At 33.5% G+C, this 16,173-nt stretch overlaps 1 protein-coding gene across 2 annotated transcripts in view; it reads left to right on the top strand.

Moving 5' to 3' along the window:
• LOC108744558 (rap guanine nucleotide exchange factor 4-like) overlaps positions 1-16,173 on the top strand; it is a 167,688-nt gene that overhangs the window by 66,701 nt on the left and 84,814 nt on the right. For both annotated transcript variants that reach the window (XM_018480392.2, XM_018480394.2), the window contains exon 2: positions 11-153. In XM_018480392.2, the coding sequence (XP_018335894.1) occupies positions 11-153 (143 nt within the window). The remainder of the gene's footprint in view (positions 1-10; positions 154-16,173) is intronic.

The raw sequence follows: 16,173 nt of genomic DNA on the forward strand, positions 1-16,173 counted from the left end.
CTTGTTACAGGCCATGCGATCGAAACGTAAAAGACGTGGAAGTAATTGCTGTTCGATTACGCCGTATTGAACAACTCGGTCGTCTTCCGAATTCTGTCTTGCAACAGCTGGCCCTTTGTGCCTACTATGAGGATTTAGAAAAGGGAGTTACAGGTGAGAACTCAAACAATTTCTACCTTCAAAACGAAACAGAATATCGTTACGGAATAACTTCTAAGGGGAATATAATTGCTCTTTAAAAAAACAATTTCAACTTTGCTATGACAATAACTGGCTGTATAATATAATTGTGAAAACGTTTATTTTCCGAGTTGTTTTGCTCTGGCAACTGAACTGGAAGCTTTAACACAACGGTAACACAATGTGTCAAAGCTTCCAGCTGAACTACCACTGAAGGTGCTTCCAACCACGAGCAGCGAAACGTGCGGCGTGGCAAATCGCTATTGATTACAGCAAAACAACCCGAACAAATTATAAGCCTAAACACTACCTAATTACACAATTTATTGAAATATATTACTCTAAAGCGCTTAATAATACCTAACAATAACATTGGCAACATTAAAATGGATTTTAAACTTTGCAAGCCTTAAGACAAGTATATTTAATTTTTTTTTAGTTCGTATTTGTATTACACAAGTTACATTAGTTTCTTTTATAAAATGAATCAACACCTTCATGGATCGCTAATTGGAAGTTATATTATGGTTTGAATAGCTTTCTTTGGTTGTTACGTCATTTTTTACCATGATTGTTTTTTGGCTTGGGTTTGAGTGACAAGCCAGGCATTTGTCATTTTTGGTCCAATATTGGAAAATCTTGAGTCAATCTGGAGCTAATCTTGGCCCTGTCGTTACTTTCTGACACGGTTTTATTTGGGATAAATTTCAGACTTAATTGATTCTTCAGTGTAATGCATAAAGATAAACGAAACTCTAGCATTACTTTTTAGAGCTTTCTAATGATATTGCATATACTGCGGTACATTAGGAGTTTTTATATAATAGAATTATACTCTTCGATATTGGTGTAAGAGCCGAAATGAATTTATCACAATATACATATGACAATTTTGTGAAACATACCAACAGTTTTCTCCTTCGATATTTTAGTTTTACAAACATACTATCGGAAATAACTACTTCTCTCAACGTGGGTGGTTAATCCTTATGAAAGAGATTATCACCCTATCACCCTGAATTAAATCTCATCGAATTAGTACAGAATTCTATGAATTCCAATAGGCAGCTGATAACAATGTAGATATTAATTTTAAACGTGGTGAATGGTTAGTAGATACATTTTTTAATTCTTTTAAATTTTAACTCTATGAAAATGCAAAAAACGCAGATCGGTATTTTATGGAAAATGAGCTTTGGAAAATTTAATAATCAATAACGGAAGTGAGAGTGAAGCAGATTGTGAAACTTTAAAGAACTGACTGTTATTTGAAAGACCGTCTTTTTATTATTTATTTTAAGTATTTCTTATTACAAACTAAAACTTCTTACATAATTGAATTGTTCAGCTATTGTTGATATGAGCTTTTTGTAAAATAATAACAATAAACCAATAACTAAACTTTCTTTAACTAAAGCTTACAAAATAAAACAATATTAGTACGTCTAACGTATTACTTGTTTGTTCAGTTTCCTCTAAAAGTCTATCACTAACTACGAAAAGTAAAATCTCTAATAAAATTAAATAAAACTTAAAATTAGACGAAATTTTTATTGTTGGTTCTACTTGTGTTTGAAGTTTCGAATTGAAAGTTGTTTTTTGATAAAAAGGGTCGAGTTTGTCTTTGCTAAAGCATGAGGATCGAATATCAGTTGTATCTATAGCACATCGGTGGGTGTTAAAGTTCCAGGGGCCAAGTTATTTCTGTCAATTTGTAGTTCGAAAGGTGTTACCTTACTTTAAAGGGATATTTTGACGGGCAAATTTATGTAGATTTGCTGAATAAATTTCAAAGATCAATGTCCTTTTTTGACGTAGATGGAGGAGAATTCATATAGAGAAACGAACAGCCACCGATAAGGAATATTTATTTCTGGATCCGTTCCGAAATCAATAAATGTTACGTTTTGTACCATCGACGAAATGAGATTGAAACGTAAAAGGTATACATTGAATCTTTTGTAACACCAGACAATATTATAGGCTTCTTATTTATTTCCATATAGGAGGTTCGAGAACACATGCAAAACTGGAGAATCAGGTTATAGCTTTGAGTAAAGCGTAGGATGTTTTTAAAATACAAAACACGCAAAATTCCTTGCTGAATGTTTTACTAACACCTTCTTTAAAAGTTTGTTTTCTTTTTTTTTTAAGACCTACATCCTTTTTGTTTTTCTTTGTAATGAAAAACATTCCTAAGCCTGTCACTTGCCACTTTAAGTTTGAGTTCCATGAGAAGGAGAAAGAGTAGGTATTCCTAATAAATAAACTTTACGAAATTCTTGGATATACCATCATAAAAATGAGTTGGCTTGTACATACCAAATATAATTGTAATACTCTTTTGATCTTCTGAATTTCTTCTTCGTTCTCTCGTTGTTGCTGCAGTCTAAACTATTTTGTTTACGATGTTTCACTATCTATTTCTGTTCCATCATAAGAGGAATAGGTATTGTATTTTACTGAATAATTACTATTGTAATTAATTCGGGAACGTTGAAACATTTGGTACTTTTTTTGTTGTTTATTATAAAAGGGGGGAATAAGCCTTATTTTATTGGAAAGGTTCTGTGTCATACATGTATACAAAATAAAAACTAAGGCAAGTAAAACAGTATTACGTCGGCCGGGAATTGATCAGAATGCGCACGAATTCTTCCCATTGTAACAATTTTTTGTGTGTGATTGTCGTAAAAGTATGAAAAGTTGAACTTAAATCATTCTTGTGAAATATATAGTACATTACAAGAAGACTAGAGATTGAAACAATAATTTAGTTCGAAGCAAATATGCCTAAAAAGCATATCACCAATAAAGGATAAAAAAAAAAACGAAACGGTCCGCTGCGCAATGAGCGACTGCACATCTCCTTGCCCATGCCCAAATCGATTAGGCGCTGCCTTACAACGCAGTGGACCACCTTCGATTCATTATATAACTCACAAATGCATATGACTAGTAAATAAACAACTTTTTTAGGAATTTATATTTTTATGTATGAACACAATTACATAAAAAAGCATGGGTGACTTTGAATATAGTTCTTTATACATTTAGGAGAATAATTAAGGAAATCCTGGCAGTGTTCCTAAAAAATTATCTAATACGGTTCTATAGTTTCATTTACTATAAAAAAGTTTGTAGTTTAAGTTGATATTTCTTAATAGCTTCAATCAATGAACAAATAACTACACGTTGTAGAAGTTATATGAATAGGACAGAAGGTCCTTTTCAGCCTCCTTTTAGGAATCGTGGGAATGGGTGCTTGGGTTGAGAATGACGAGTCGAACGAAATGAATATAGAATAGAAGTGAAAGATTATCTTTGAAATGGACAGATAAGCTTGGATCACAGCAGGCGCATCCAGGATCGAACTGGCATCCTCCCGAGTATTATAAGCAATGCTTTACATCTCTCGTTGTCTAGGTCGTTCCGACCAGTTACATATTACGCATTTAAATTGTCCTTAACAGCGAATAATAGCGACCTTTAAGGTCAGAACCGCCAGTACGATTGTCAGAGCCACCAGTATGATTCCCCATTGGAACTCTAGCTATCTCCCCATTATGAAGCAAACTTCATTCCGTCGCTTTTTCGTGTGAATATTGCAACTTCCGCTGCCACTAAACATACCACTCTCAACTCCTCAAAAAAAGTATAACTTCGGAAAAAGTCCTTTTAATAACTCATAACAATCCATTCTTTCTGAAGTAAGTACAGTTTTCGTGCTTGTTTTTGTTCTATTATTTGATTAGCAACACTTTTCCGAATGAAAACATTACAATTGTTTGTATAATTTTCGTCTACCCAGTACCTTTGCAAATTTAGGTTTAGACGTACAGATCCTTTTAAATTAATTTTCACTTGACCGCACGAAGGGCAAAATATTGTTAAGTTCAGTTCGGTAAATGGTGCGGAAACAGATAAACGACGGTACCTAATGTGGCAATTTAAAGATTACACTCCAATTTCTGTGTCACAGTTTTCCTTTTACCATGTTGAAAGCGGCTTTTAGAGTTTAGTTTTCTAGATTATTTAACTTGTGGGAACTATGAATTTGTACAGAAAAATGACGAAGATGTATTATTACAGTAAGAACTCAAAAATATTTATCCTTTTTTAGCAAAAACAACGCAGTTAATCTTTATAAATTTGGTACCATTATATAGATATCTATGTAGGGATATAACAGTAACGCTAACAGGGACGTGTAAATATAACGATTTATTAAAAGAAACAAGTTATAAGATGAATAAGATTAAGTTAACAGAACATGGAAGTTTTACATGAATGAGCCAAGCCCTCACGACGTCTAACCTTTTCGAGGGTTGTTCTTAGACTTCCGATTCCGTCCTTTTTAAAATTGTACAGTAATCGGTACTTCTTGATCGTCCCAGAGGTCTTTTTCTTTAAGCAACGGTAATAAACTTTATGACAGGGTTGGGTCCGAGGACCTGGCTGCTACATGTACATTTTCTTAAAAATTAGTAAATAATTCTTACGACTATAACAACTTAAAATTTAAACATTAACAACTAACTTATTCTAAGGCACGTCTGCATACTACATCTATTTTCTTGTAGTCTTAAGCATTGGTTCAATTAAACCCGTTTATTATTAAATTATAGGCTTATTAAATTTTTATATTACAATTGAATTTCATTACTCCGCTGCCATCCGCCAGTACTATTGTGGTATTATCTATCACGTAGACAGATGTCGCAAGAATGTACTTATGCGGAAAAATAAATAATAATTCTAGATGTGAATCTACTGAAGAATTTAAAACAAAAAAAAACCGCACTGGCATACATAGTAGTATAGATGAAGGCAAGGAAAAACGTTCACTAAACATAGAAACTACATATACACTTCTTTGCCGGGTTTTTTTCTTTTTATGTCGCACGAACGAAAATGCATAATTTGGTGAACGTGTAGAATATATTTGAATATTTTTTCGACAATATCTATCACATGCTTCCTTGAAAATAGTCCTCAACCAACCGAACTCTCAAATTCAAACAGAAAATTCAATCCTCGCCCTTTCCCACCCTTCCTGTTTATTTAATATGTAATTATTGAGATTCGATAAAATTATTATAATACTTACATTGATAAATTAAATTAAATTAAATTTAAATACAGGCGGGACCTTAGATATTTTTTTCATTTCATTGAGTGATTTTTCTAAATAACTTTTTCCTTTTGTATGCCGCGGGATTTATACATGTGTAACCATTAGCTACTGAAGTTTCAAAATTTGATCCAATTATAGCTACCTACACGACTGTAGTTTGCGGTAGTTAAATCAATAGGAAAGATATTTATTGTTTCAATCTGTTTAACCACATGAACATTCCAATATTTAACTTCATGTGCCTGCAGCACAGGCAGGCTTCCAAACCTGCTAACGAAAGGATATCTCATGAGTTAATCCTTAATAATAATAGTAATAAATTGACATAGACATGTGCATGACGTACAAACTGCACTTAAATAAATAATAATCAATTCATATATAGGTAATTCAACAAGAAATTTGCAAATTATTTGATCGAATTGAGAACGAACTCAATTCTTAATAAATTGAAACTAAATAACTATGAAAAGAAAAAAACAACACACACTGCTCTGACAGTGACACGGAAATCTATTAAATTTTCAAGAAATCATTTTCAGACTTCAGAATTACATGTGAAAGTAAATATATTTCATGCAAGTTAAATAACACGCATCTCTACTCCTTTCTATCCTGAGGTAATCTTCGCATTTCCCTAAAACTAGAACAACCCATTAATCCTTAACTATTTGCGAACAGTCATCTAATCTAACCCTACCTCTACTCCTCTTAACTCCTGTTTCTGCCTCTAATAGTCTCTGACTAGACCTTTTTGCTTGGTGGTGTTCTACCAACTTATCCCGCCTTTTCTTTATTTACTTCCATAGAGTCCTCTATTCATCTTTCTCTCTCATTCTAATGCCTCTTAATTTCTAACCTTCTCTATCCACGGTATCCTCAACGTTCGCCTGTAACACCACATTTCGAATGCTTTTAACCTTTTCTTTTCTGCATCGCTCGCCATCCATGTTTCGCACCCGTACAACGCCGCGCTCCGAACATACACCTTTAACAATCTTTTTCAAATTTCTATAGAATAGAAGTGAGTTCTTTTTACTGAAGGCGACTCAACCCTGCTCTATCCTCTGCTTTATATCCCTCCTACTCCTTCCGTCCTGACTTATCTGACTTCCTAGATAAAAAAAATCAGCCACTTTTTCTAATCTTTCGTCTCCTATCTTTATATTCGTTCATTCCCTACTTTTTATTCCCTTGCAAACAACTTCTTAAACAGCTATAAACTTTGCATAGCTGTTTAACTGAAAACTATCAAGAATTTTCTTTGTAGATTCCATAAAACTTTACAGAAGTATTTATTTTTATAAAGCGCAGTCAATGCTGCTTTTTGTTTTTAGTTTAATTTCGGTATGTCAACATTCGTTACTCGGTTAAAATGAAATATGTAAGCATCCACAATTCGGCAAGCAATAACTGAGTGACGCAAGCTGTAAAAACACAGCTGGAAGGATAATTCGAAATTGGCTGTTAAGAGGGTTCCACACAGCGAACTAAACTGAATTGTACCGATTTGACGACACTTCTAACATAAACTTTTGCTTAACGAGGAGAATATCAAACTTGTTCTGAGCGGTTCTCGAGTAATAATTGCGGTATTGTAATTGAAGAAGCTTATAGTTAAATTATCTCCCTTTATTCGTTATCTATTGCAAACAAAAAGACTGCACTTGGTCATGTTCTATCTATGTTAGGTATTTCTAGCTTAAATTAAATTGAAATAATCAATCAAATTCTGAGTACGAAGTTTAATAAGCATTTATCACTAACTATTGAACATCCCAAAGATGTGAATCCTAATATTCGCATTATTTCCTATCTGTCGTGGTTGTTTTAATAGGTAATTGGTTATTGCGTCAAAAAACAAACGAGCAATTAATAGTTCATGGTTGCTCATTATTACGAACGTTGTTCAGTTAATACATTAACAAAAACTAAATAAGTAATTAAACAGGTAGCTGTGTCTGAGCTCATACATTTATTCGTTTTATTAAATGAAATTTGCTCATTGGAATTTAGGTCATGGTTAATTTATTCTACTGTTTTTACATTTATCAACATCACCATAATAGGGTCGTCATTTTGAAGACTAGTTTGACGCGTACCTCAACTCACATTCTCAACTATTTACAAGTAGTAATACTGTCTAGGATCTAAGTCTTCCTTTGCTCCTTCTTGCTCCTGTTTCTGTTTCCAGTATGTCTCTTGGTTCTTCGTACTTCTGCTTTTACCCTATTCGAGGTTACACTGTTTATTCAAAAGTTTTGGGACTAATTTTGTATAAAATCTGCAACTAACGCGGTTATTCAACGGCTGTACTATGCAGTGTCATTCCTTATTGTTCATCTATAGTGTCCAGCTGTATTCCTTGGAAGTAGATGTGTTTTGTCACTACGTCACAATTTTCGCGATGGAACAACGTGCTGCAATCAAATTTTGTTTCAAATTGGGAAAAAGTTGTTTGAAAACATTCGAGTTCCTGAAAACTGCTTATGGAAATGATTGTTTAAGTCAACGCAAAATGTTTGAGTGGTATGTGCAGTCCAAGAACAGTCGACAATAGCAAGAAGAAGATCCGCGAGAGAGACGATAATATCCACAAGGAATTTGTGTTCCCAGTTCAAACAGTAAATGGGACACTTTAAAGTGGTCCTGGTCCGAATTTTGAAACAGATTGAACGAGTGGGATCGGATCAGTGACTGTAGTTCCTTTTGCGCGGCAATACTTCAGACCCTTCCTTGAAACTCGTTACATAATTTTTGGGCTAAAACTCATTCACCATCATTTCCCACCCACCCTACTTGCCAGAATTGGCTCCGTCAGATCTTTCTTTATTTTCTAAATTGAAAATTGCAATGAAAGGAGGATGTTTGAAGATGTTGAGGTGATTCAGAGGAATGTAATCGTGACTCTGAAAACTATTCCAGAAGAGGAGTTCTCCATTTCTCCATGCCGTTCCAACGACAGTGTGAGGTCAGAAAAATTTGTATAGAACGAGAAGGAAATGATGCTCAAAATTAAATAAAATCTTTTTCCTAAACCTTTTCTTCTTTCATTAAAATGAACTGTGTAGGTATAAGAATTGATGTAAATTTTTCAGTGTTTGACTGAATTATTTAATTGCAGAATCCTATCAGTCGTTACAGCTCCAAATAAACACAAAATCGCTCTATAGCTACCCTATAATACCTACCTAAATAACCGTAATTGGTAATTTAATGGTCGACCAAATCAATTAAACCAGAATGTTATTAATTTCTCAAATTCCGAAATTGTAAAATAACTCTCACCGACTAAAATATCATCAGTACAGGTTTGAATTTTGTTTTAAAAAAAGCTTTAGGATGTATGTCATGAAACCTATTGAGGCCTAGACAATTAATACGTCATCAATGATTTCAAATACAAAAGAAATCGCTTCTATTCGCAATTAATTTCCGCACAATTAATAAGAAATTGGTTTATTGTAAAATTTTAGCTCTGCATTTATTGATAGTGTGCATTTTTTGTCGGAAGACCGTTCTCAATAAAAATGATTTTCTGAATGCCACCTGTTTAATATCCCTTGGATTAAATTCTTCGAGTTTTTAATGGATTTCTGTCAAGTTTTAGTTGTGTTTCTAGTACCAAGGTATAATACCTACATGCATCAATAATAAAAGCTATGCATTTTTGATGAGGTTTAGTGAGTTTAATCTTGAGAAAAGCAACATTTCCTATGAATGTGAATGCAAATACATTTTTGAAATATCCCTCCTTCGTCCTACAAAATAAATATTTTAGAAAACTGGAAATGAAAAATTTCCTGTTGAGCATTAAATGCCGCTCGTAAAACTTCGTCACGTACTATGTAAAATACAGAAGCTTTTTATTGCTTTAATATAATAAGTGGGAGCACATTCAAAGCAACAGCTCTTTGAATACATTACCCACTGTTTTGCTCAAATATTCCAATCATACAGGGTGTTCCGAATCACCCTACCCTATCTATAACGTATATAGTCGTTTTGCGTTTAAAACCAAAACCTTTTTATAACAAAAAGAAAATTCAATTTTTCTAGCACAACAGGCCTTTTATGGCTTCTTATTCTTCGTCAAACAGTAAGCAATTTCTACAAATGTTTCTCCTTAATGCATTGTTCATTTCTGAAATTACTTTTAAATTGGTTGTATACACGCGCACCTGGTTATAGATTTTGGTAAAGTCAAGAAAATTAACTATATTAATTGTTCTGCTAGAAATAAATGAATAAAGTTTTAGAAGAAATGTTGATGGCAATTATGATCTCAAAGGGTAGGTACATAAGAATTACTTGAATTGTTAGAAATAACAAAATTTTATTCTACAGAATATATTATTTGTTAAAATAGATAGGGACCTAAGAAACATAAAAAATTGGAATTATATTAAGANGAAATTGCATTGAGAATCTTTTTAAACGTGATGGTAACTGACTGTAGTGGCGAACGCTCCTTCTTTAAACGGAAAAGAATAAAAAATAAGTTAAGAGACGAACAATGCTTCAAGAAAGATTGATCAGTCCATAGAATGGGATATGCTCAAAGACAAAGAGTTTGAACAACTAGTTGACAATTTTTCATATCTGAAAACTAGAAGGGTGCCTTTTCATGTTGCCGTATTGTTGCTGTTGTCGGCCATCATTCTTTTTCAATTGTTGTCGTATTGTCACTGATGTCGGCCATTATGCTTTTTTAATTTCTGGCAAAAAGGACGTCTCCTTACAACGATGTATCTACCTTGACAAACACCCTTCCTATAGGAGACGGAACGTCAGTCGAATTTTTCAATCAATAATTTTTTACAACCCTTATGTTGGCTCTGATTCCTTAACGGAAATATTAGAAAGGGAAAGAAATGGTAACTACTCATATAGAGAAAATTCCCATTACTTTCCCTTTCCAATTTACAGAAAAACCTGTACCTACCAAAGGGCTAGATGTGGTAAATTTTGTTAAATAAAATGGTGTAATAAATTTTAATTGCGGGTTATGAAATAGAAATAAGAAATGTATAATAATCTATCTGACTTAAGTAGATGAGAATTTGTTGTCACAGTTTTAAAGAGATAAATATGTCGTGAAGGCATTTCTTTATTTATTTGCTGATTAATTTTTATACGATGTTAGATCCGAAAGTATGAAATATCAGATGCATAATCCAAGGAATAAATAACTAATAATAAATTCATCTACTGCTGTTGATTCCTCACAATGAGCTAACGAAACCACTTAGGCCTGTGGGGCTGATAATTCTTATTTAATGACCAACAGATGTTAGAAGTTTTATCGAATTTTGGCTGAGCATCAACGTTTCGCAAACATTTCAACCTGATTTGTCATGGCAACGAAAGCAAAATTTCTGTACCTATAGCTTCAGACAAATAGTTAATTATGTATTAGGGGTCTTTAGAATGTTCGTTCTGTTTGTTATTTTTGTTTTTTTATTTAACAAATTTCAAATTTATATGCATGTATATTACTCAAAAGTAATGAGTCTTCAACATATTGTTATACCTACATACATTATTTGAATATTCTACTTGACTATACGCGGGGAAAACTAAATTTTTATGACAACGCTAAAATTACAATTTTCGATTGTAAATGACTGAATTTGGGGTTGAAATAGTAGAATATAATACCTAATCCTCAATAGTGAGATCCACCGATTATCGGATGGGTACCTACCCGTCCTTATTTCTAGGAGAAATAACATTTTAGAACAATAGTAAAAATTGCAGAATTTGTTTTATCACTCCTTCAAACTTTATTTATATGTATACACTGTGGTGCTTATATTTACCAGAATTGATCATGTAACCAGATCGAAATTCATTTAATGTAAATTGGAACAGCAGCGTTTTAGCCTACCGACCTGAATCTAATTTAGCTTACAAACACGGACGGAACAGAAATGTTAGTTTCTAGGGAACATTACTTATGAATAATTAATGAAAATACATCATTGGTCAAAGGTTAGAGACTTCGTGAAAAGCGACATTCCCGATTTACATATGTCTCACAAAGGAAAAATAACATTTGCAGTCTTTGTTCCGTTTTGTTCCCAATCTGCATTTATAAATGAATGTATGCAAACTGTTTCTTTGAATGTTGCATAATACACCATGTCTTGCTGCAGATTTCTTTTGCGAGCCAAAGGAACGAATATACAGTTTACGAATTACTTTTTTGAAGATTCAGCGTCTGATACTTATTTATTTAGGAATACTACTTAAATAATTATACTGTACCATATAACATTAATCAGCGGAAATGACAGCTTAGCTTCAATATTAGACTGTGTTCTTCCTCAGGGAATAGCCATGACGAACGCTTCGAAAAAGACCAGTAGCGATGTACATTTGAAAATTCCTGTCGCATCTGCAGGAGTAAAATCTCAACAATCACGAACAACAATCCTGGGAAATAATACTTAGTAATGCTGAGTTCAAATAGTTTTGAGCTGATATTAAATTGTTTCACTTCTTGGATTTATTATTAACTGGCGTATCTCTCCAAGGAGTTTTATAGAATTGACCACTGTAATTTTAAACATGTAACGGAAATCTTAAATGAGACATTTAGAAGAACTTTTGTAGGATTAATTTCAATACTTGCATTAAAGTTAATTAATTTTTAAATTAATTTTTACTACTACGTTCACTGTTGTTGATGTTAACTATAGTATTGTGCAATAAAGCCTTTATAACTTTTGCAAGAGTAAGTCAAACGTTAGTATTTCGGACAAATCACCAGGTATATGCCATTCACTTAGTGGTTGAAATAATTTAATTTGTTTTGTAAAGCTGTAAGACCAAAATTACTTATATTTTTTCAATTCAATTGCCTACCGCAAAACGTTGATTTCCTATTTTTTAAACTTCTAAACGGGCCCCTCTTTTCCACCGGGTACTCTGGGCAAGTGCCCAGGGCCCCACGATCAACGGAGGCCCCCTATACAGTTTCTGCCAGATCCATCCGCCAACCAAAAGTCGATAATTATTTTAAGAAAATTAATCAATAATTGCTGTTAGAATATTTACTTGCATAATCGCTTTTGCATGCTATAAACGCGAGCATACCTAAATGTAGGTGATTCTTCAAACATTTATATATTCTGACATTTTATTACTTCGAATCGCTCTCCAAAGAGAAGAACACAGAATCTGACTACAAAGACTTGTCTCAAAGAATAAGACTTAGAAGTTCGCGCTAGATATTTTCAAGCGTGCATCTAAAACAGCGATTGGTTATTGTTGACATTGTTTTTCGCTTGAAAACTCCAAATCCCGAGACAAAGTTGCAAAGAATTTTGCTGCTATGAAAATGTTAACGAGAAAGAGTTAGAAATAGAATGTCTGTATTTGGCAAAGTAATAGTATTCCAGAAGTTTTGATAAAAAACCGAGTTGAAGACACATTTCCAAATGTAGAAATTGCATTGAGAATCTTTTTAAACGTGATGGTAACTGACTGTAGTGGCGAACGCTCCTTCTTTAAACGGAAAAGAATAAAAAATAAGTTAAGAGACGAACAATGCTTCAAGAAAGATTGATCAGTCCATAGAATGGGATATGCTCAAAGACAAAGAGTTTGAACAACTGGTTGACAATTTTTCATATCTGAAAACTAGAAGGGTGCCTTTTCAAAAAACACAATTTTAAGTACTAACCTGAGAATGATATTAGAGTTACGTTTTCGAGTCATATTACAATTATCTGTTCATTTATGTGAATGTAAAGAAACAAATAACAAACCAAAATAATTCTGTGTCAAAGCTGTAGGGGCCCCGGTAAGCTTATGTTCTCAGGGCCTCCAATAGGTTAAAGACGGCCCTGCTTCTAAATGTTTCATTAAGTTCTACTGTTATAATTTAGTGAATATGTACATTTATTGGCAATGATTTCTCAAGCAATTAAATTATATAGTATTTATTGCCCCTCGGGTGTTCATGTCTTCATTCGTTATTCCAGATTGCATGCGCTGCGTGTACATACTAATGCACAACCCTGAAAATTGTAAACGGTTTCGAATAGTCAGTGTGTTCATTTATGCCATCGAAATGCATAATAGATATGAGCACATGTGGAAAATAGAATTATTAAACGAGGCAAACATACGCTAACGTTGATTAATACAACCTTCATTGAAGCCATAATATCTGCTAAATTCGTAACTAACACTGAAAACGTTTTATAAACAAAACATACTATCATGAAAATACAAGGATATTTTAATAAACATTGTATTACATAAGTTTCAAAACGTTAATGCTGTCTTTAGGACCAACATAATTCCTGTAATTTGTTGATTATATAGTTACGATTGAATAAAGAATATCTACCTATTGAAATTATTGGATTGTAATTTATCGAAACCGTCGATTAGGCTTCAAAATAAAGTATAATGTTATCTTTCAATAATTAGACTGACATGCAAGTCAAGTTAATTCGAATCTATTAACTTTTAATAAAATTTTCCTTTTTTATGCCTTCCCATTCGGAAAATACTTTCACAACAATGAATACGTCCAAAGAATAACCGATTTTGAACAGAATATATCGATAAATAATTGGGTCAACATTCATCATCATCATCATCATCATAAGGTCATCAGTCCTTAGACTGGTTGGACACGTACCTCCACTCTTTCCTATCCTGAGCTAAACTTCGCATCTCCCTAAAACTAGAACAGCCCACATCCTTAACTATTTGCGAAGAGTAATCTAATCTAGGTCTACCTCTACCCCTCCTAACTCCTGTTTCTGCCTCTAATATGNTTTAAAGTTTAACTCAACCTAAACAAATTTGTTTATCTTATAATACCGAAAATACACATTTCGAGAGAAACTAAAATTAGTTTAAATGAAGTGGTATTTTCCGGGTTAATTGGCCATAGTTGAAAATGACAATGACAATTTATACGAGCTCGTCGTTATTTTCTGCAAACTTCATTTGACAGTAACTCCCTTAAGAGCCTCATTTCTGTATCTGAAGTAATTTTGTCCGTCTAAAGGTGTTACCCACATAATTGTCCTCGCAGCTACAAATATGATAATTTAGAGAAGACACGCTCTCATTTGCGCAAGTGTAACTACGAGTTCATAATTTTCGGCAAATGGTTAAGCCGGGAATATAACAAAGTTGGCAACATTACTAATATAAACTCTCCTGTTAGCAGCATAATTTTCCAAATAGGTACATAATAGAGTAACGGAAAATGTCGTAAAGGAAGCTGTTTATTAAGTTACCACTTAACCCGAGATTACCGCTCGCCATTATCCCTGGTCATACCATGCCTAATTTACATGTTCTGCCGACATCCAGAATTCTCGTTCGAAACGGGAACCACACGTAATACGAATACCAAAATACCACTTTAACGCAAAACACGTCCCGACAGTTTGAAAATCCTTCAATAATTTCAAAATTGAACAGTATATCACATTTACTTAGGCGGTTTTCAAATGTTCGGGCAATGTAATATGTTTTAAACGAAAATTTTGTCTCTCGTATAAAATATGAGAGGGGTGAGCTTTTAAAATAAACGCGTGACAAGGCTGTAGTTGAAAGGGAAGAAACATTTCTGCTGGAACGATTATTACTTATCATACATTTCAAATGCAGATGCTGCAGAACGAAGGGGGTGGAAAACACAACGTATTACACGATTTCCTATTAAAACGTGCCCTAATGATTGCATGGGAAAAACTGATTTCCGTTGTTTATGACTTGAAGCTAACAATAAAACCAAAAGTACGTATTTAAGACTTCTTCAAAGCTAATTTTAAACCTATTTTATTCTGGGGTTTTGATATGCAGGTGCCCGAGATAAAAATGTTCAGTCTCTCAGAGTCTTTGAAAGCGAGACTCGAATCTCCGTTTCTCATCGACTCTCTCAGGTGTCGCTGTGAGAGAGACTGTCGAGAGACTGTGAAAAAAAAAAGCGAGATCCTCATTTCGTATCCAGTCTCTGAACAAGAGACTCGAATCTTTCAATAAGTGGTGTCTCGATAGACATGGTTCAACATATTTCAGAGATCCCAGTCTTTCTACGAGAGACTCCAGTCTCTCAGGTTTTCAGTTTTATTCATTCAGTATCTCTGTGAGAGAGTCAAACCTCTGAATTAACAATTTTATCGTTCGAGTCTCTCATACAGAGACTGTGAGAGATCCATAAAAACACCTATGCAATAACTGAGACACTGAAAAATACTGTGAGACACACTCTCAGAGAAGATAAAAGACTCTGAGAGACTGGAGAGAGACTAAAAGTTTTTGTCTAAGGTTGGAGAGAGAGTTAGAAGTTTCTATAAAAGAATCCGATTGCGTTTTTACACAGACTACTCTACCTAATATTGACAATTCGACATGTAGTATGTCACTATATAGTAAATAAATTGAAAACGATGAAAGAAAATAGAAATAAGAAAAGAAATAATAAAAGTACGAGAGGAGGAACGAATTAATTATATATTGTCTATGCATGCATTAGAGGAATAGTTTTTTAATGATTCAGCTAGTGAAAAATTAACAGCATTTAATTAAAAATTGATAATGTTGACGACTTAGATTTGCAGATGATATAGCAGTATTAGCATCTAGCAAGGAGGACTTAGAGATAGATTTAAATAAAATGGAAGCGGTACTGACAGATCAGTACTGTATGAAAATAAATAAAAGTAAAACTAAAATACTGATATGCAAGGGAAGAAAAAGTAGGGAAAGAGCGAATATAAAGATAGGAGACGAAAAATTAGAAGAAGTGGCTGATTTTAGATACCTAGGAAGTCAGATAAGTGAGGATGGAAGGAGTAGTAGGGATATAAAGCAGAGGA

The sequence above is a fragment of the Agrilus planipennis genome, unplaced genomic scaffold (assembly GCF_000699045.2).
Source record: "Agrilus planipennis isolate EAB-ADULT unplaced genomic scaffold, Apla_2.0 scaffold28, whole genome shotgun sequence".
Lineage (NCBI taxonomy): Eukaryota > Metazoa > Arthropoda > Insecta > Coleoptera > Buprestidae > Agrilus > Agrilus planipennis.